The following is a 22,981-nucleotide window of genomic DNA, read 5'->3' on the forward strand; positions in this document are numbered from 1 at the left end:
CATCATATACTCAGTCTGATAAACAGTGTAATAATACCACCATATACTCAGTCTGTTATACAGTATTATAACACCATCATATACTCAGACTGTTATACAGTGCAATAACACCATCATATACTTGGGCTGCTATACAGTGTAATAACACCCCCATATACTCAGTCTGTTAAACAGTGTTAAAACATCGTCATATACTCAGACTACTATACATAGAGAATAAAACATGCCTTTTTCCATATCACACCCAGTAACAACCCGAGACTGCAATATTAGCACAAGGGCCGAAGGCCCGAGGACTGATATTGGTCGAGGGTTGATATTGGGTGTGATATGGAAAAGGCATGTTTTATTATGTTTATTACATACTTACTAATAATAAAAGCTACTATCTTATAATCTATTTTTCTTTTGAAATATATTGAAAAACGAACAAAATCCAAAAGAGGTGTGATATATGGGTTTTGCGGGCTGATACGGGTTTTGGGGTGTGATACGGCGGGGGCTGATACGGCTTTTAGGGTGTGATACGGCGAGGGCTGATATGGGTAAGATCAATTGTGTCGTATCGCATATACAAAAAGCCCGTATTTATTAGTAAGTATGTAATAAAATAATATATTTTTTGTTGTTTTCAACGTTTCCATGATGGTATGTAACACATGTTATCCAAGATGCGTTTCGCTAAATACGGCGCTTTAAAACGAAATCTGAATACTACTCATAAACATTTTTTATGAAACTAGTATGTGGTTTTTAAAACGAATATAAACAAATGTCTAAATATAATGGCATGTGCAAAACAAAGGTTATTCTTCGTGGAGTAGAGGGGAGAGGGTCGACTGGGGCTAACTCCTTACTTTACGTCTTTATCATATATACGTAACAACTTATAATTTAGAATCAGTTGAACGATTTAAAAGTACACATCCGTTTAATTGATTAGGTGATAAGAATGTCAGACTTTCTGTGGCAGGTAGTGAAGGTATGTTGGGAACGAGGCTGAAGATAAGGACCAGAAAATATTCACGTCATCGCAGTCAGCAAAATGGTGAATGGAATTCTTTAGGGTCTGTAAAAGTTCAATCGCCATGACGTCATACAGACAACGTAAATGTGTATGCTAATGACATAGTTCAACGGTTTATTCTGCCAAAAGTAATTACCCGGAACATGAGGAGAGTAAAAACTCAAAGGGTGTGTATCTATCTCTTCAGGTGTTTAGTTAGTCGGAATGTTCATGTTCGGAATCTAACGAATCTCGTTTTTCCGGTTTTAATTTCAAACGTTAAAGACTGTCTTATCTCGTTTGTTTGTTGGTATTTAGGAGTTCCAAGTTTAGTTAGTTTGAAAATATATTATACCCTCAACAGACGTCGATATAGTTTTTCCACACACCTCCTTCATCACTCGTCCAATAAAAAAACAACATATCACAATAAACCCCCAACCAAACAGCTTCGTTGAGCGTTTATAAATTCTGACTTATGCCAAAGACAACATCGCTTTTGTTTACTTCATTTCGAGATGATAATCAGTTTCTAAACCATCAATAAAATCAGACCCATTCGGATATTAACGTTTTGTCACGACGGACTACAGAAATGAATTCAATGTATAGTCTACTCTACTATCGTATTCGTATCCAGATATTTATTGATAAATACAAGAACGCAATAACGATAAAAGAAATGATTTTTTTTGACAAATCTTGTTTTACCGCATATGTCGGACAGTGTGCCGTGACGTCACAGCGAGCCCAAAGTTCTACTATCGACGCATCAGAGAGATTTACGTGAACCGCGGTCTGAAGTCGGATGTTTTAAGGCTGCACGCTCAGCGACTGCAAATGGGCCGTGTTGGACAGTTTTCGACTTTATCGCTGGATGTCTTTTTGATGGCGTCAACAAGTACTTTGAGTTACATTTGCACTAGTTTAAATTCTCAATAACAACTTTAAATGTAAACAAGCAGCTTCAATGATACAAGTACTAATTACATGTTTAACAAGACCGGTAGTCTTTAACGTAGCCATATACATTCCGATGATACTTATGAATACGTAACCTGTTCCAATATGGCTTTCCTTGTCTGGCGTGAAATCTTTGGAAACAATGGCGACCTAAGATAAGTATAATCGGCTACACACCTGTTGTTTATTCTGGAGCACGAACTGTTAGGGGACCGTGTTACCGTGGACAGCGATTAATTCGATTACACGAAATATACATCGATCTTTCTATTTAATATGTAGACAGATGATCACATGTAGACACCGACCTACATTTTATTTCATTCATAAAGACAGTTTGGATTTTGAAAATCTAAGATGTGTTACAATTGAGAATGTGATAATATAAATATATAATATATTTCTCGGTAGCCTGAATACATGTCGTATCGAATAGTCGTGTGAAGTACAAACATGTTATTTAACTCATTCGCCCCTGAAGACACATTTGAACTCCTCCAATTCAAAGGTTGGAATAGTTCATTATGACATTTCAGGGGTGAATGAGTTAAAACAACAGCTTGTATGATAGTTACTATCATGAACATAAGCGTTATGCCGAGAGAAATGACGATTGACAAATAGGCAAAATGACAATGATTACCGCTGTTTCTCAGTGAAATAACGATATTTTGCGATTCAATGTTTTTGTTCTCTTGTTTATTGTTACGTTATGATAAATATACACCACCTTGATGGTATAGAAGAGAAATTTCATACCCTGAGATGAACGTTTTTAAATGTATACCACCCCGAGCATTGCTTCAAGCCGAAGGGTTAGATTTAAGAATCTCATTCTAGGGATGAGCTAGATTTCTCTGAAATACTGTAGGGAATGACCCATTTCTCCTTATTATCAGCATTGGAAATGTTTTTTTCCTGATTTGATTGTGACGTCATATTTTATTGCTCCGTCGACGTCATCTTAATGATACATTCCGTTGTGTTATGATTTCACATCATTGTAACGTAGTACTAAGGATAGGGAAGATCGCCAAACCATCTTCAGAGAGATTTGCGTCCACTTTTCCCTCGCCGATAATTCTGAAGTACGTGCACTGTGGTGTCCATTCTTCATTAGAGATCGCATCGTACCAGTGAGTTAATACGTCACAGTGTGCTAGTCTAGGGCGTATATGTTGAAGCGGAGACATACCGGATGTGATAAAACTTCCGGTTCAATAGGACGCGGAAAGACCATGTCATCGGAAAGTGAAAATGATGTAAATTTCCCTGCCTTTTCTCTGTAACATGTGATAAGAAAAGTTGGTTCATATATTTATTGAAATTCCCAGACCCCATGACAAACTCCTCTTTCGCTCCTCCCACACGTGTAAATAACTGAGTACGGATCGTGTATACTCCCATGGAAAGCACAAGTCAAAAATACACTATTATAACTTGTCTAATTACTTTAAGAGTTGAGTAATATTGGAAAACATAAATAATTTACTTTGAAACAGCGTTCCCAGTCATATTAGTGCGTGGTAGGTGTAGATTTTACATGTAATTGTCATTCTCCTGTACAACATTTACTTTGAATTATGATTATCGTGCTCTATGCCTTGCATGATCACCGGATGAACGACTCCCAGAAACTCGGTGAAAGTAGCAAACCGTATATCATATTAACACTCTAACCCAACTATAATTGAAGTACGTATCATGACGTCAGACCATGTGTTTCAATGTGTCATGCACGCGTATGTGTACTGTCACGACCACGTGGAAAGATTGGTTTTTATAAATAGAAAATCACACAGAAAATCCTCGTCATTGTGATAAATAGTATTTTATATTCACGTAGTAACTCTAAAGATATATCATTCAAGGAACTTCGAACATGATATAATTATTGCCTCAGACGCAACAATGTTTCAGGTCACCTTTAGACACAAAACTACCGAACTGTGGCCCTTTGCGGATATACCTCAAACATGTTAGTCTTGAGAAAGTTATAGCATCCCTGTTTATTTCTTAGGACTCTTTCTTATATTTTTAACATATATCCTTGAGGCATCAAGTTTAAATTACTGAGTAAAAGTGTTAATTTGGACATACTCCTAACAGTTCACTGTTTCATCCGACTTGGTTTGTTAGAATTCCAATTTATGCTTTCAAAAATATTTGCAATTAAATTCTTATATACTTTAAGGGACATTATCACGAGTATGTCAACATTTTTAGTGTGTTTCCTGGTTATTTATATAGTGAAGAAGTACTATTTCAGATTCCCTATACATGTATATTTATTCTATGTTGACCGTTTTGGCATTTGAAAATTCTGTCAATAACCGTTTCATAAACAGATCGCAATAATGCATCATTTAGCGTATCATGTCAATCAAGCGAAGCCTCGGCGACATGCTTGCGATCAGAGCATGCTGTATCGCTATCATAGTACTCGGTAATTGGACCAATTATTAATTTTTCAAAATATATACTTCTTTGAGATCGTTTTGATATGAACATTTTCAAAACAAAACAAAGATGTATCAGAGAAAAATAGAACTATCACCAGGTTTCGTTTCAACAATGACCATTCCGCGCGTTCTCTACATACTGACCAGTGGTCTAATTGCCTTGTTAACATACCGCGTGCTTCGCAGGCGGTGACATAAATAGCTGGAACAGGCCATATCTCTTCACCACAAACATCATTGAATTAAACGAAATGACTATTTAAGATAGACAGGAATGTGACATGGTCACCTAAACAACTCTTTACTAGTAGAAGTATATAATAAGATGTCACCAAGATACAGGACATGGAAGCACACAACCAACGCACAGGGCGAAAATACCTACCCATCCCAAGGTATGTACCTGTTTACATGGCCGTAGGAATACCTCACCTGTCCCTCTCCGGGGGGGAGTATTCAGTACAGGGTCATAAACATCACTATTATACAAATTATGAACCGTAATATCAAACATACCGATAGCCGGATTCTGCAACGTCATCATCCAAACAAAAACAGTTGTGATAGAAATCGATCGGAGTTTGTTGTGATCGCGACTGTAAATATTGATCGTATACAGTCCAGTTGGTGTGGCACATTGTACAGACCGTGTACATTAACCATCACAGTGCCGGATTACAATGTCTACCACTCGGGGTCAGTAGTTTTTAAGTCAATGAGAGGAACATTCGTTAGGGAAAGCAAAAACAGGTCAGTGAGTGGTTTTTTTTTATTGTAAACAAATAAAAACCTTAATAAGCTAAATCAAGTACTCGTTCGATAAAACGAGAAAAATCATCTGTGTTTCATAATTGATACAAGACAAAATTATTTCAATACCTATTAGATATACCCTTAACATTAACCGATCCTTCCAACTCGACAAATATAGAAATGGCATATATCAAAAAGACCTATAGAGTACAAAACACAAGAAAACTTTACCATCAAACCACTAGATCTACAAAATACGAGCCGTCAAACAACCAAACCTACGGACTGAGGAACCTCAACCCACTCAAACCACAACACCTACAAACAGACAGAAATAAATCAAAGAGTACAAAACCTACCAACAAATTGGCGAACCATCAAACCACAAAACAAACTGATGAACCATTAAATCACAAAACCCAGAAAAACAAGAACCACTAAACCACTAACTTTAAACATACCGGCTGATAAACCATCAAACCCCAAAACAAGCAACCACCAAATCACAGAACAACTCATCAAACCGAAACTAACCTACAAACACCATCAAACCACAAAAACTACAGACAGACGAACAATCAGAAGACACGGACAAACCATCAACACCTATAGACCGACGAACAATCAAATCAAACGGACAAAACATCACAAACTACAGACAAACGAACAATCAAATATCACGGACAAACAACAAAAACTACAGACAGACGAACAATCAGAAGACACGGACAAACAACAAAAACACCTATAGACAGACGAACAATCAAATCAAACGGACAAAACATCACAAACTACAGACAGACGAACAATGAAATCTCACGGACAAACAACAAAAACTACAGACAGACGAACAATGAAATCTCACGGAGAAACAACAAAAACTACAGACAGACGAACAATCAGAAGACACGGACAAACCATCAACACCTATAGAAACTACAGACAGACGAACAATCAAATCTCTCGGACAAAACATCAACACCTACAGAAACTACAGACAGACGAACAATCAAATCTCTCGGACAAACCATAAATACCTACAGACAGACCAACAATCAAATCGCACGGACAAAACATCACAAACTACAGACAAACGAACAATCAAATCTCACGTACAAACAACAAAAACTACAGACAGACGAACAATGAAATCTCACGGACAAACAACAAAAGCTACAGACAGACGAACAATCAAAGCACACGGACAACCACCGACACCTACAGACAGACGAACAATCAAATCAAACGGACAAAACATCACAAACAACAAACAAACGAACAATCAAATATCACGGACAAACAACAAAAACTACAGACAGACGAACAATCAAAGCACACGGACAAAACATCAACACCTACAGACAGACGAACAATCAAAGCACACGGAAAACCATCAACACCTACAGACAGACGAACAATCAAAGCACACGGACAAAACATCAACACCTACAGACAGACGAACAATCAAATCAAACGGACAAAACATCACAAACAACAGACAAACGAACAATCAAATATCACGGACAAACAACAAAAACTACAGACAGACCAACAATCAGAAGACACGGACAAAAAAAACAACAACTACAGACAGACGAACAATCAAAGCACACGGAAAACCATCAACACCTACAGACAGACGAACAATCAAATCAAATGGGCAAAACATCACAAACAACAGACAAACGAACAATCAAATATCACGGACAAACAACAAAAACTACAGACAGACCAACAATCAGAAGACACGGACAAAAAAAACAACAACTACAGACAGACGAACAATCAAATCTCACGGACAAACCATCAACACCTACAGACAAACGCACAATCAAATCTCACAGACAAACCATAAACACCTACAGACAGACGAACAATCAAATCTCACGGACAAACCATCAACACCTACAGACAGAGGAACAATCAAATCTCACGGACAAACAAAAAAACCTATAGACAGACGAACAATCAAAGCACACGGACAAACCATCAAAACCTACAGACAGACGAAAAATCAAAGCACATGGACAAACCACAAAAACTACAGACAGACGAACAATCAAAGCACACGGACAAACCATGAAAACCTACAGACAGACGAACAATCAAATCACACGGACAAACCACAAAACCTACAGACAGACGAACAATCAAATCTCAAGGACAAAACATCAACATCTACAGACAGACGAACAATCAAAGCACACGGACAAACCATCAAAACCTACAGACAGACGAACAATCAAAGCACACGGACAAACATTAAAATATCACGGACAAACCATCAAAACCTACAGACAGACGAACAATCAAAGCACACGGACAAACCATCACAAACTACAGACAAACGAACAATCAAATCTCACGGACAAACAACAAAAACTACAGACAGACGAACAATGAAATCTCACGGAGAAACAACAAAAACTACAGACAGACGAACAATCAGAAGACACGGACAAACCATCAACACCTATAGAAACTACAGACAGACGAACAATCAAATCTCTCGGACAAAACATCAACACCTACAGAAACTACAGACAGACGAACAATCAAATCTCTCGGACAAACCATAAATACCTACAGACAGACCAACAATCAAATCGCACGGACAAAACATCACAAACTACAGACAAACGAACAATCAAATCTCACGGACAAACAACAAAAACTACAGACAGACGAACAATGAAATCTCACGGACAAACAACAAAAACTACAGACAAACGAACAATGAAATCTCACGGACAAACAACAAAAACTACAGACAGACGAACAATGAAATCTCACGGACAAACAACAAAAACTACAGACAGACGAACAATCAAAGCACACGGAAAACCATCGACACCTACAGACAGACGAACAATCAAATCAAACGGACAAAACATCACAAACAACAGACAAACGAACAATCAAATATCACGGACAAACAACAAAAACTACAGACAGACGAACAATCAAAGCACACGGAAAACCATCAACACCTACAGACAGACGAACAATCAAATCAAACGGACAAAACATCACAAACAACAGACAAACGAACAATCAAATATCACGGACAAACAACAAAAACTACAGACAGACGAACAATCAAAGCACACGGAAAACCATCAACACCTACAGACAGACGAACAATCAAATCAAACGGACAAAACATCACAAACAACAGACAAACGAACAATCAAATATCACGGACAAACAACAAAAACTACAGACAGACGAACAATCAAAGCACACGGAAAACCATCAACACCTACAGACAGACGAACAATCAAATCAAACGGACAAAACATCACAAACAACAGACAAACGAACAATCAAATATCACGGACAAACAACAAAAACTACAGACAGACGAACAATCAAAGCACACGGAAAACCATCAACACCTACAGACAGACGAACAATCAAATCAAACGGACAAAACATCACAAACAACAGACAAACGAACAATCAAATATCACGGACAAACAACAAAAACTACAGACAGACGAACAATCAAAGCACACGGAAAACCATCAACACCTACAGACAGACGAACAATCAAAGCACACGGAAAACCATCAACACCTACAGACAGACGAACAATCAAATCAAATGGGCAAAACATCACAAACAACAGACAAACGAACAATCAAATATCACGGACAAACAACAAAAACTACAGACAGACCAACAATCAGAAGACACGGACAAAAAAAACAAAAACTACAGACAGACGAACAATCAAATCTCACGGACAAACCATCAACACCTACAGACAGATGAACAATCAAAGCACACGGACAAACTATCAACACCTATAGACAGACGAACAATCAAATCACACAAACAAAACATCACAAACTACAGACAAACAAACAATAAAATATCACGGACAAACAACAAAAACTACAGACAGACGAACAATGAAATCTCACGGACAAACCATCAACACCTACAGAAACTACAGACAGACGAACAATCAAATCTCACGGACAAACCATCAACAGCTACTGACAGATGAACAATCAAAGCACACGGACAAATAACAAAAACTACAGACAGACGAACAATCAAATCATACGGACAAAACATTCAAAACCCACACACAGACGAACAAGTAAAGCACACGGACAAACAACAAAAACTACAGACAGACGAACAATCAAATCATACGGACAAACCATCAAAACCTACAGACAGACGAACAAGTAAAGCACACGGACAAACCATCAACACCTACAGACAGACGAACAATCAAATCTCACGGACAAACCATCAACACCTACAGACAGAGGAACAATCAAATCTCACGGACAAACAAAAAAACCTATAGACAGACGAACAATCAAAGCACACGGACAAACCATCAAAACCTACAGACAGACGAAAAATCAAAGCACATGGACAAACCACAAAAACTACAGACAGACGAACAATCAAAGCACACGGACAAACCATGAAAACCTACAGACAGACGAACAATCAAATCACACGGACAAACCACAAAACCTACAGACAGACGAACAATCAAATCTCAAGGACAAAACATCAACATCTACAGACAGACGAACAATCAAAGCACACGGACAAACCATCAAAACCTACAGACAGACGAACAATCAAAGCACACGGACAAACCACAAAAAGAACAAAACAAAATGACGAACCATCAAATCAAAATCTACGAACAAATTGACGAATAATAAAAAAAAAACTGACGAACCATGAAACTACAAAATAAAACGACGAACCATTAATCAAAACTTCCAATAGACGAGCAACCAAATGACAAAATAGACCCACTGACGAACCACAACCGTGCACGATCAAACAAACAAGAAAATGAGTCTAAAACAAAGGTGTACAAAGAATATTATTCAGTCATTTTATCACAGATATGTGTATGAGTGTTTAGGAGTCTGTGGATACCGGGTTTTCCGATTTAGGAGTCCGATAATAGATTTCATAATCCGTGGACAGATTTAGGAGTCTGGAGATAAATTTAAGAAACTGTAGATACATTTAGGAGTCTGAGGATAGACAGATTTAGGAGTCTGAGGATAGACAGATTTAGGAGTCAAAGGTTAGACAGATTTAGGAGTCAGAAGATAGTGACAGATTTAGGAGTCCGAGGAGAGTGACAGATTGTGGAGTCCGAGGATAGTGACAGATTGTGGAGTCCGAGGAAAGACAGATTTAGGAGTCCGATGTTAGACAGATTTAGGAGTCAGAAGATAGTGACAAATTTAGGAGTCCGAGGTTAGACAGATTTAGGAGTCAGAAGATAGTGACAGATTTAGGAGTCCGAGGTTAGACAGATTTAGGAGTCAGAAGATAGTGACAGATTTAGGAGTCCGAGGAAAGACAGATTTAGGAGTCATAGGATAGTGACAGATTTAGGAGTGCGAGGTTAGACAGATTTAGGAGTCCGAGGAAAGACAGATTTAGGAGTCAGAAGATAGTGACAGATTTAGGAGTCCGAGGTTAGACAGATTTAGGAGTCAGAAGATAGTGACAGATTGTGGAGTGCGAGGAAAGACAGATTTAGGAGTCCGAGGTTAGACAGATTTAGGAGTCATAGGATAGTGACAGATTGTGGAGTCCGAGGAAAGACAGATTGTGGAGTCCGAGGAAAGACAGATTTAGGAGTCATAGGATAGTGACAGATTTAGGAGTCCGAGGTTAGACAGATTTAGGAGTCAGAAGATAGTGACAGATTTAGGAGTCCGAGGTTAGACAGATTTAGGAGTCAGAAGATAGTGACAGATTTAGGAGTCCGAGGTTAGACAGATTTAGGAGTCAGAAGATAGTGACAGATTTAGGAGTCCGAGGTTAGACAGATTTAGGAGTCAGAAGATAGTGACAGATTTAGGAGTCCGAGGTTAGACAGATTTAGGAGTCAGAAGATAGTGACAGATTTAGGAGTCCGAGGAGAGTGACAGATTGTGGAGTCCGAGGATAGTGACAGATTGTGGAGTCCGAGGAAAGACAGATTTAGGAGTCCGAGGTTAGACAGATTTAGGAGTCAGAAGATAGTGACAGATTTAGGAGTCCGAGGAGAGTGACAGATTGTGGAGTCCGAGGATAGTGACAGATTGTGGAGTCCGAGGAAAGACAGATTTAGGAGTCCGATGTTAGACAGATTTAGGAGTCAGAAGATAGTGACAGATTTAGGAGTCCGAGGTTAGACAGATTTAGGAGTCAGAAGATAGTGACAGATTTAGGAGTCCGAGGTTAGACAGATTTAGGAGTCAGAAGATAGTGACAGATTTAGGAGTCCGAGGTTAGACAGATTTAGGAGTCAGAAGATAGTGACAGATTTAGGAGTCCGAGGTTAGACAGATTTAGGAGTCAGAAGATAGTGACAGATTTAGGAGTCCGAGGTTAGACAGATTTAGGAGTCAGAAGATAGTGACAGATTGTGGAGTCCGAGGAAAGACAGATTTAGGAGTCATAGGATAGTGACAGATTTAGGAGTCCGAGGTTAGACAGATTTAGGAGTCCGAGGATAGTGACAGATTGTGGAGTGCGAGGAAAGACAGATTTAGGAGTCCGAGGTTAGACAGATTTAGGAGTCAGAAGATAGTGACAGATTTAGGAGTCCGAGGTTAGACAGATTTAGGAGTCAGAAGATAGTGACAGATTTAGGAGTCCGAGGTTAGACAGATTTAGGAGTCAGAAGATAGTGACAGATTTAGGAGTCCGAGGTTAGACAGATTTAGGAGTCAGAAGATAGTGACAGATTTAGGAGTCCGAGGTTAGACAGATTTAGGAGTCAGAAGATAGTGACAGATTTAGGAGTCCGAGGTTAGACAGATTTAGGAGTCAGAAGATAGTGACAGATTTAGGAGTCCGAGGTTAGAAAGATTTAGGAGTCAGAAGATAGTGACAGATTGTGGAGTCCGAGGAAAGACAGATTTAGAAGTCATAGGATAGTGACAGATTTAGGAGTCCGAGGTTAGACAGATATAGGAGTCCGAGGATAGTGACAGATTGTGTGGTGCGAGGAAAGACAGATGTAGGAGTCCGAGGTTAGACAGATTTAGGAGTCAGAAGATAGTGACTGATTTAGGAGTCCGAGGTTAGACAGATACAGATTCAGGAGTCAGAAGATAGTGACAGATGTAGGAGTCCGAGGTTAGACAGATTTAGGAGTACGAAGATTGTGACAGATTTAGGAGTCCGAGGTTCGACAGATTTAGGAGTCAGAAGATAGTGACAGATTTAGGAGTCCGAGGATAGACAGATTTAGGAGAGACAGATTTAGGAGTCCGAGGAAAGAAAAATTTAGGAGTCCGAGGAAAGACAAATTTAGGAGTCCGAGGAAAGACAAATTTAGGAGTCAGAAGATAGTGACAGATTTAGGAGTCCGAGGTTAGACAGATTTAGGAGTTCGAGGAAAGACAGATTTAGGAGTCCGAGGATAGACAGATTTAGGAGTCCGAGGAAAGACAAATTTAGGAGTCCGAGGAAAGACAAATTTAGGAGTCAGAAGATAGTGACAGATTTAGGAGTCCGAGGTTAGACAGATTTAGGAGTCAGAAGATAGTGACAGATTTAGGAGTCCGAGGTTAGACAGATTTAGGAGTCCGAGGTTAGAAAGATTTAGGAGTCCGAGGTTAGACAGATTTAGGAGTCTGAGGATGGACAGATTTATAAGTTCGTTGATAAACAGATTTAGGAGTCTGAGGATGGACAGATTTAGGAGTCCGAGGATGGACAGATTTAGGAGTCCGAGGATAGACAGATTTAGGAGTCTGAGGAGGGACAGATTTATCAGTTCGATGATAAACAGATTTAGGAGTCTGAGGATGGACAGATTTATAAGTTCGTTGATAAACAGATTTAGGAGTCTGAGGATGGACAGATTTAGGAGTCCGAGGATGGACAGATTGAGGAGTCTGAGGATGGACAGATTTAGGAGTCTCAGGATGGACAGATTTAGGAATCGGAGGATGGACGGATTTAGGAGTCTCAGGATGGACAGATTTAGGAGTCTCAAGATGGACAGATTTAGGAGTCGGAGGATGGACAGATTTAGGAGTCCGAGGATGGACAGATTTAGGAGTCGGAGGATGGACGGATTTAGTAGTCCGAGGATAGCTAGATTTAGTCCGCGAATTATATGCAGACATAAACAATAGTAACGCCTAATTTCAGCATGAGCTATGTCATCATCGCTCTTACTATCTATTGTTTTGCAATAGCTTCATGCTTGCGTCTTGACAAAAGAGGATGTATTTGACATCAGGATGGGTGACATGGTCCGTATAGTCGTTATCGACCTGATGGAGTTGTATATCTTCTACGTACAATATAGATCTAAGTAATACCCGTCCAACATTGTTTGGTCGGATCCGGTACCTTTATTGGATAATATATATATATATATACATGTATATTTGCAAGAACAAACCAATTACTATATAAATAATAAGGTAGGTGCACTAAGTCACCCTTTCACTACTCTCCGTTTCACTATAAATAATGTAGTGACAGAATTGTCCAAAAACGGCTTCAACTTCAACTGGGACGTCAACCAGAAATTCCATACATACGAACATTAGCAGACGACATCGGCAGATGAGGTAATCTCTGTCAATGTTATTGTATACCATGTGTTTATTTCCCTCAAACAAGACGATCTAAACGCTCTATACATTATGGTGGCTTACATGTGACAGTCTGTCTTTTCACTTTCGTCGCCCGCGAAAAGATGCCAAGCTAAAAAAGGGATTGATTCGGTGTGGGTAGGAGGCGCAAACCAGATTAATTTACTTTAACTAACATCCTGTTTTAAATGGGATCTTCCTAGCAAGTTAATGTCAGTGACATCGTCTGTGTAGGTGGTCATTTGATAATGTCTCTATTTAAATAACCATACTAGTTGGGTTTTTTGTAGTGTCCATATTTTGCACTATCCAATATCCACGAATGTTTTCAAGCTCGTTGTCCGTTGTCGTTTCAATTTTAGTTGAATTGTGCATTCCGCTACACAGATAAACTATGAGTCAGGGTTTGTTTACATTGTCCTCGAAAACTGGCTGACTTTCCTCGCGACATCTTTTATTAACAGTTTATATAACATGACTACACTGATTTGTGTATAATGTGCTATATTTAGATAGAATACACACAGAAGTCATCGTTGGTAGGTTTGTGGTTTCCTTATCAAATAAATAGTCCTGGCTATTTCTGTGTCGATTCGGGATATATAATATCTTCATTGCCTCGCACCTGTCACTGTTTTACCTGAGATACAGGATCATGACACTATGTCAATACGATTATCTGTACGAACTCGGACTAGTGCCTGACTTTCTGTGTTCTATTAGCTACTTAAACTGAGTAAACACCACAAAACGCAAAATACAGTGTAGAGGTACCGTAATTAAGTGCATGCTATTTATCGTTTTGTCTTCCCAACTGCTATTCAAACTCCTGGTGCAAGTTGTGCCAATTACTTAATTACACCACTCTAGTCCCTTTTCTTAGAATGGGTATATAATGTGCGTCCGTTTATAGGACTGACACTAATCCTACGACATAAACCTTGAACCTTGTTGTCCTAATGGCTGGGTTGCTATCACATCCGGTCACAGGAATTACACTGGTCCTACACGATAAAACTGGACAGGAGAAATATTTGACCTTTACCTTGAACTTGTCTTGGTTGCTATGACGTCTGGTTATAGGACTGACACTGGTCCTGCACGATAAAACAGGACAGGAGAAATATTTGACCTTTACTTTGAACTTGTCTTGGTTGCTATGACGTCCTGTTACAGGACTGACACTGGTCCTACACGATAAAACAGGACAGGAGAAATATCTGACATTTACATTTGACTTTGTTGTCTTAATGTCTTGGTTGCTATGACGTCAGGTTTCATGACTGACACTGGTCCTACACCATAAAAAGGACAGGAGAAATATCTGACCTTTACCTTTGACATTGTTGTCCTAATTTTTTGTTCCTATAACGTCAGGTTTCATGACTGAAACCGGTCCTGCACCATAAACAGGACAGGAGAAATATCTGACCTTTACCTTTGACCTTGTTGTCCTAATGTCTTGGTTGCTATGACGTCCGGTTACAGGACTGCCATTGGTCCTACACCATAAACAGGACAGGAGAAATATCTGACCTTTACCTTTGACATTGTTGTCCTAATGTTTTGTTCCTATGACCTTAGGTTTCATGACTGACACTGGTCCTACACTATTAACAGGACAGGAGAAATATCTGACCTTTACCTTTGACATTGTTGTCCTAATGTCTTGTTCCTATGACATCAGGTTTCATGACTGACACTGATTATGCACCATAAACAGGACAGGAGAAAAATCTGACCTTAACCGTTGACATTGTTGTCCTAATGTCTTGTTCCTATGACGTCAGGTTTCATGACTGACACTGGTTATGCACCATAAACAGGACAGGAGAAATATCTGACCTTTACCTTTGACATTGTTGTCCTAATGTCTTGGTTGCTATGACGTTCGGTTACAGGACTGACACTGGTCCTACACTATTAACAGGACAGGAGAAATATCTGACCTTTACCTTTGACCTTGTTGTCCTAATGTCATGGTTGCTTTGCCATACGCCTACTTCCTTCACACTTAATCTTCACGCCTTCCGTCTCTCATCGTACATTATTGTTGCCCCCTTGTGTACGACTATATATATGTTCAAGGAGCCAAGTCAATCCTGTGTATTTCATGGAATAATATAAGATATAAATAAGACATATTGATTAATTTATAATATCTTAAATAATTGTATTGTAAATTATATATCTAATAATATTATTATAGTATATTTCATGTCTTTTACGAGATATTTTACACCAGAAAGATGACTTTTAAAGTTTACGCAATAAATGTTACGAACATAATTATAAGACATTTGATACAATATAGATTGTTTTTTTAATTATTATTATAAACAGGATTGACTTCGTTTAGTTGGATTGTTATATTTATGATAACACCATGACACCACGTGTTGATTGGCTGTCAAGAATGTGTTTTCAAACATTTGTTTCCTAGTTCCTTGATTTATTTAACATCCCTACTGTTTGTTGGGAACACAAAGTGTTTTGACAGTTACCTAAGGATACGTATACTTATCTGTCCCGCCACTTGTATGGTAAGGGCAATGTCAATTACAACAATTAGAGCCTATTTAACGATCTATTTATAGACACATAAAACCCACGTACCCGTCTGATTTAAAAACCTGTATTTACCTATTAACTTGTTTATCGTGTAGTGTATCCTACCTTGAAAAACAAAACGAACGGTCAACATTGTGTGACGATTGATCAGAAGTTGTGGCTCATGACGTCACACAGACGACTATTGTCGTCTTGCTTAAGACATGAATGATTACGTTCGTGAACCCGTGACGTTGCTGTTTTGCACGTGGCATTATTGACTTTACGGACGTAAATACGTAAACACATTCACAACATCAACATGTGGTTAGTAAAGTTAGGCATGTTCCAATAATCGACAAGGAGGCCAGGGAATTCATGTAAAGCGGTAAATCAAGGTCATATATATATGCTGATAGACAATTATAGTTTAGTAAAAAGATTATAACCTAGCCTTACAAAAACTCACACCCAAAACCATCACAAAATCCATTGACTTTAGGGTATGATTGATTGACATATTGAGGGTGTTACTTACATTGGTATATTATGTACCCTTTAGCATTGTTTACTTTCAATACACAGGTATTACTAACCCATTTATACTACGTATCCGCTGCATCATTTACACTTAATACACATCTAAACGAAGTTATCTTTTATTCTGTTTACACTGAAATACCCTGGTACTCGCAACACTAGTATTACTTAGTGTAACAAACGGACAGGTTGTATCACTTTGACATCTGATAACCTGGACCTATCCACTTTTACGGTCCACCGTTTTATTTATATCTGGTTGAGAACACGTAGTTAAGTGGTTAAGAGAAAATGCTCTACTAAAATAAAATAAATCGTCGGTTGAAGTTTGTTTTAATTAAAACGTGGAAATAATATCAGCACCTGTCGGAGATTGATATTGTACAGTATGTTATTAGAGTATTTTGCGGTATATTTGTTAACTGAAAAAAAATATAAATTTGCAAATCTATTGAGAAATGGCATAAAAATAAATAGCACATCGAAGTAAATATACGAAAAATTCATCGACATAGACCAAACACTTCAGCCTCTCAAAACGTAACATTCTGGCGTCTCAATTTAACGTTGTATAAGATGGTTGTTTAAAAGAATTTTAGTGATATACCGTTTTAGACGGTATATAGAATGTTTTCAACAAACCTACTTATGAAATGTTGAAGTTAAACATTAGAATGTTACGTTTTTAGAGACTGAAGTGGTTGGTCTAGTCACGATGCTGACCATTGCTGAATAGACCAGGTATTCAGTGTCAATATGACTGTTAATGTTGTGATCAGATCCTTACAACAGGCGTTGGTATTACCCATACAAGTTTATCCGCAAGTTAAATGCATGTCATAGGAAGCCGGAATACCCGAAGAATATCGGTATGGTCGGGCAAACGACACCATTCCTATCAACGTCTGATCGGGGAATCAAATCCCGTTCGTCTGAATTAAGGGAAGTGCTAGCCACTGTATCATCAAGCATGCAATAGTTTAATGAAAAAAAATGAAAAATATAAACAAAGGAAAAATTTACACGCGGGCTCTTGGAAATGTACAATAACAATAATAAGATCTTGACCCAAGTGTTCCGGACGGGAATGTGTCTACTGGTTCTTAATCAAGTAATGGCATGTCCTCAAAGCGAGAGTCGGGGCAGTGATAACGAAATAACAAGGCACTAAATATCAACACACACAAGGATATAGCTTATTTCCCAATGGGATCGTGATGGCGACCATAAAGCTTGCCCGTAAATCACTGGTCAGGAGACGTTCTTGGTCATTTTTTATAATATGTTCAACTCACAAACTATGACCGATGCGAGCCTCATAGAGTGTTGCACTAAAAGCCGACAAGTAATATACTACAGGAAAAATAGCGAAAATCCCTCTTGACGTTGAAGTGTTTACAAATCCGATTTAGAATTTCAGCTTTTATTTGCTACTATTAAAGAGCTACATGTTTATAGATTGATGGCATTCAGAATGCGCTGACGTGCATCAATATTTACCTTGAAGATAAGAAGACCGCTAGGTGGTGCTGGAGTACGGGGATGTTATCTCTTTGTATGCATCTATTTTAATGTTTACCTGGAACGTGTAGGAAGCGAGAAACAAAAGGCAACAGTTCGTCTCCTTTATATGGTAAGGATACAACGGATACCAGCTCTGCTAAAAAGATTTAATGGCGTCATACACCCCCGCCATAACAATCACGCGGGGGAGGGGGCGATTAGTACGCATGTTGAGAAGGATCAAAAAATCGTTTTCTATCAAACATCATAGACAAAAGGATATTAAAATTGTTAGCGAAAACTGAGTGAAAAAGCGGCATTACACGTAAATACGATAACGGAGGAAGTTATCCAACGTTAATGAATGAGGGTAAAGAACTTGGAAACGAGGCCAAATATAGCCGTCTGAACAGAGGATGGTACGTGTCTCTGCGTAAGCCGTGTCACTTTTGCCGAATTCCACACGCTATAGATCATTCCAAGTTACGGATATGACACTAGTATGCTAAATATAAGAACTTTAAAAATAAGATTAAATTATAAGATTTTAGAAAGTTTAACCACATATTCATTTAGTGCGGACTTAACCTGTTTTTTAACATCTTGGTTTTATCGACTCCCGGATCCTTTCAGCTACATTGTTATACCATAGAAACGGTCGACATTCCAAGCCCAATTATCCTCTTGGTTATCTCAAATTGCAGCCGCATTTTGAAGGTTTGTTGTAGCCAACTTTATTTCTCAATGCTTCAGTTGTTAAAGTTTAAAACATTTCTCCTTTGGCTGTATACCTTTATTTCCATTGATTTGTCTCAACACCGTTCGTAACTTAAGTATGTGTCCCAGCCGGTCCGTGTTCCCAATAGGTTCCGTACTACCGTATATATATAGCGGACACATCATGTCACGTTCTCGGCTAACACTCAAATATAAGAAATAATGTACTTGTGTACAATAACATCAAAGTTTACTTTTTTCGTCTGAGAGTTATTTAGATATTGCAACACAAAAGATCGCTTTTCATGATCCTTTGTTCATTATGCATCCCCATGAAAAGAAACCGAACAACCGACACGGAAATGGACAAGAATCAACCAAAATAAAGGTTGTCGCGTCTCCATTACATATTGCTCAAGATATTCCTCCTTTGTTATGCGTATATAAATTTTCGTACTTTTCTGTTAAATTGTGAAATTATTAAATTAATCCTAAATGAAATACAACTGTTCATTTGGCGCAGGAAATGAAGATCATAAAGGTTATTTTTTCTTTAATTACAAAAGGAAATCTGTAGTTTTGTTGTATAGCAAATCTGTCTATTCATTACGTTGGGTAGTGAGCGGTTGGTCAACCACTCAAACCTAATAACGGCCGATCAAACGTTCGTAACAAAAACGTCATCAGTACATTTAAATGATCAAAGCATGACTTGACAGGGCTTTTCGTTCTCTTTAAACTTTCTAGCGTGACACTTTGACGCACAGAGTTATAATTAACAAATAGCCTGTTCTGGTGATACTCTCAAGTCAGCAAACCTTTTTGTACTTGTAGAAGTCACTGAGGTGTAGTGTACTAATAGATTTGAAGGACTGCATAATAGAGTTGAAAAATCACCAAAACAGACGATATGATCAGTAATACAGACGATTTAAAGTCAGTAGTATTGGAGTTATATGGTCAGTATAAATGCAGTGGTACAGTCAGTAATACAGACGATATATAGTCAGTAGTATTGGAGTTGTATGGTCAGTATAACTGCATTGGTACAGTCAGTAATACAGACGATATATAGTCAGTAGTATTGGAGTTATATGGTCAGTATAACTGCAGTGGTACAGTCAGTAATACAGACGATATATATAGTCAGTAGTATTGGAGTTGTATGGTCAGTATAACTGCAGTGGTACAGTCAGTAATACAGACTATCTATAGTCAGTAGTATTGGAGTTGTATGCTAGTCACGACTTTATCATTGTAGGACTACATACGATATGTTCTATTATAAATATTTGATAAGGTTAAATAAATACGTCCAGTCTTATTGTATATACGTCACAGAAGCCGATTGAAGCCTATATAGAAAACAATGTATATTAAAGCAACCCTGATGGTTCCGATTATCCATTACCAAGAAAACTTATTTGAAAATACTAGCAGATTTTTTAACCAATAAACATGTGCCTAACCTTGTTTTGTTTTAGGAAAGTCGAAAACAAAGGGCAGTTTAATACAACCAAAACAACTAATGAGGGAGGTTTGTGGGGTGGAGGAGGATAAAACAAAGCTACAAACAACACGGTACTGTGTTTATCATAACGGATGGGATGTTAAACATGGCCGCACCATCAAGTTTCTCCCACAGTGAGTGGGCCGGCCGCCATTGTACCCGCTCGTGTCAGACCCGGCCATAAAGTCAGCATTCTTCACGATCACATGATTTTATGTCTATCTGGCATGAAAGTCGATGTTTGTGGTTCAAACGCAAAAATAATAAATCGAATTAATTTGCATTGATGAGTAAACTGTAGAGTGACTCAACGTTACGGTAGCCGAGTCGAGCGGGCGAGGCTCGTGTTGGTTAGTTATACTGGCGCTTCGTCCAGATGCTAAAGAGTACATTGAATTTAAAAATAAAATTAAAAAGGTAAGCTTTTCAGACATTGAATACGGTCAGAGAACATTATACAGTATGCCATATCATGCAACTTCGTCATGAAGTTAATTTTTGAAATAGGAAATTATTCAAATAAGTGACTTTTTATAATTTATAGTTTAGAAGAAAAGTAGCTATCCAAATAAAGACAAAACTAGATGTTTTCAAGTACGCAGTTTTGTAACCATTTTTCTTCTTCTTATTAACTTGTCAGTGCAAACTTCACAGAGATTGTATGAGAATCTTAACTTTGCAACGTCAGTAATTAAACCAAATCGGGAAACAAACATGGCCGCCAAGCCGTCTAATTGGTTCACGAATCAAGTCTGTCAGTTGAGTTCTATTAGGTGGATTCTAGTAGCATCTTTTGCGACATATCATTTTCGACTGCATGGGTAGTATGTGGTAACATTTATTACGATTGGATAGAATTCTATATGATATTCATCGAAAGTATAATGTCGGAATAAATGATTAGTGTTACGGCGAGACATTTCAGGTAAATTTAACTGACGATTATCATAATGATATATAAATCGATGAATTAATAAATGACTTTTGCTTCTTAAATAACGCTAGAACATCCGGGTCACCAAAATAAGTGTGATGTTTCTATAACCTTCTACAAATAAACCACCACTTTTCCTGGGGGAGCCCCAAACCGCCATAATGGGAAGGGAAACCCCCTTCCCCTCCCCCATAGTCGCGTCACAGCAGGTCGGCAAGTCGGGTATCGGTAAAATTTTACATTGTACTCCTCATATTTCTACTTTATCCTCGCAGCCCCTTTCCAGCCTCAATATAAACAGGCTCGTTGAAACGGAGGTAAAACGCCACGTGACAGCACCCTTACGTGTTTGTCATGTTAACACGTGACCTTTCACGGCAAATTGACCTGCGTGGGCAGTTTGTATTTTATTGACAAACAATGAACATGTGCATGTTCTTACTCATACCGCCTTTCTGGGTCATATCAAAGTTGGCCCGCCGACGTAAACAATGTTGCAGCAGTGTCGAGATTGTGTTTTTTCATGTCGGGTATCGCCCGATTGATTTTGCGTCACATTTATTGATTATTTCATTGATTTATCTGTTGTTTTAAAGGTTACGGAATTCACGAAGAAAAAAACTGTTTACCCGTAAGATGTGACGAAATTATGAAGTCACCTGCCGATAAAATTACTACAAGATAAATAGATTAGGGTTTTTGTTCATTGGTGTGGTGGTGTGTAAATACCAATGTTGATTGATTACCCCGCTCATGTCCGGAGCTAGCATTGCGACAGGAATACGGAATTTCTGAAGCATAATGTACTTTATGAAATATGGACCTTTTATGAGGAAATAAATTCCTCTTTACAGGGTATTAGATGTTTTTGCCCAAGCCTATCTTTTTAAAGCTTCGATTGGTCGTAAACTGGCGATGATCTTGGTGTTTGTTTTGTGTTGTGATTGTTTCTATCTAGTCAACTAATTTATAACCAGCCAGCCACCGATTTTAAGGACGTTCTGTATTGTTTAAGTTAAGGAATCATCGGTATCTTTGTTTAGCTCCAGAAATGGTTTCCAAGGGGGAAACTTAAGTAGATCGCCCCACCACTTAGTATTGTATACAGACGTTGAAACTTCATTTTTCTACACATTTATGTTGCAGAAAAAATATTTACAAACTTACATACTTTGTATGCTGTCCCTGACTATGTAATAGATAGCACTATAAAGTCGGTACCAGATATACACTACACGCATGCATCTTGCACATGGGGGAGACCGTCCTAAAATGACCATAGCTATTGGTAGGAGGTTAAACAATACTAAACCAAACCAAACCAAACCGCGCTATCACAAGGAGTCAAACACACCAAAATACCATGTCTCCGGCACACATACACACATGGAGGCACGTCCTTGAATGACATTGGCTCTTGATATGACGTTAACTCTT

At 38.4% G+C, this 22,981-nt stretch overlaps 1 protein-coding gene across 1 annotated transcript; it reads left to right on the top strand.

The window, feature by feature from the left end:
- The first annotated feature begins 6,329 nt into the window (after positions 1 to 6,329).
- On the top strand, positions 6,330 to 7,763 carry LOC110453583 (protein kinase 4-like). The gene has a single exon (XM_021502564.1). The coding sequence runs from the start codon at positions 6,330 to 6,332 to the stop codon at positions 7,761 to 7,763; it is 1,434 nt and encodes a 477-aa protein (XP_021358239.1).
- The last annotated feature ends 15,218 nt before the right edge of the window (positions 7,764 to 22,981 follow it).

The sequence above is a fragment of the Mizuhopecten yessoensis genome, unplaced genomic scaffold (assembly GCF_002113885.1).
Source record: "Mizuhopecten yessoensis strain PY_sf001 unplaced genomic scaffold, ASM211388v2 scaffold7473, whole genome shotgun sequence".
Taxonomy (NCBI): domain Eukaryota; kingdom Metazoa; phylum Mollusca; class Bivalvia; order Pectinida; family Pectinidae; genus Mizuhopecten; species Mizuhopecten yessoensis.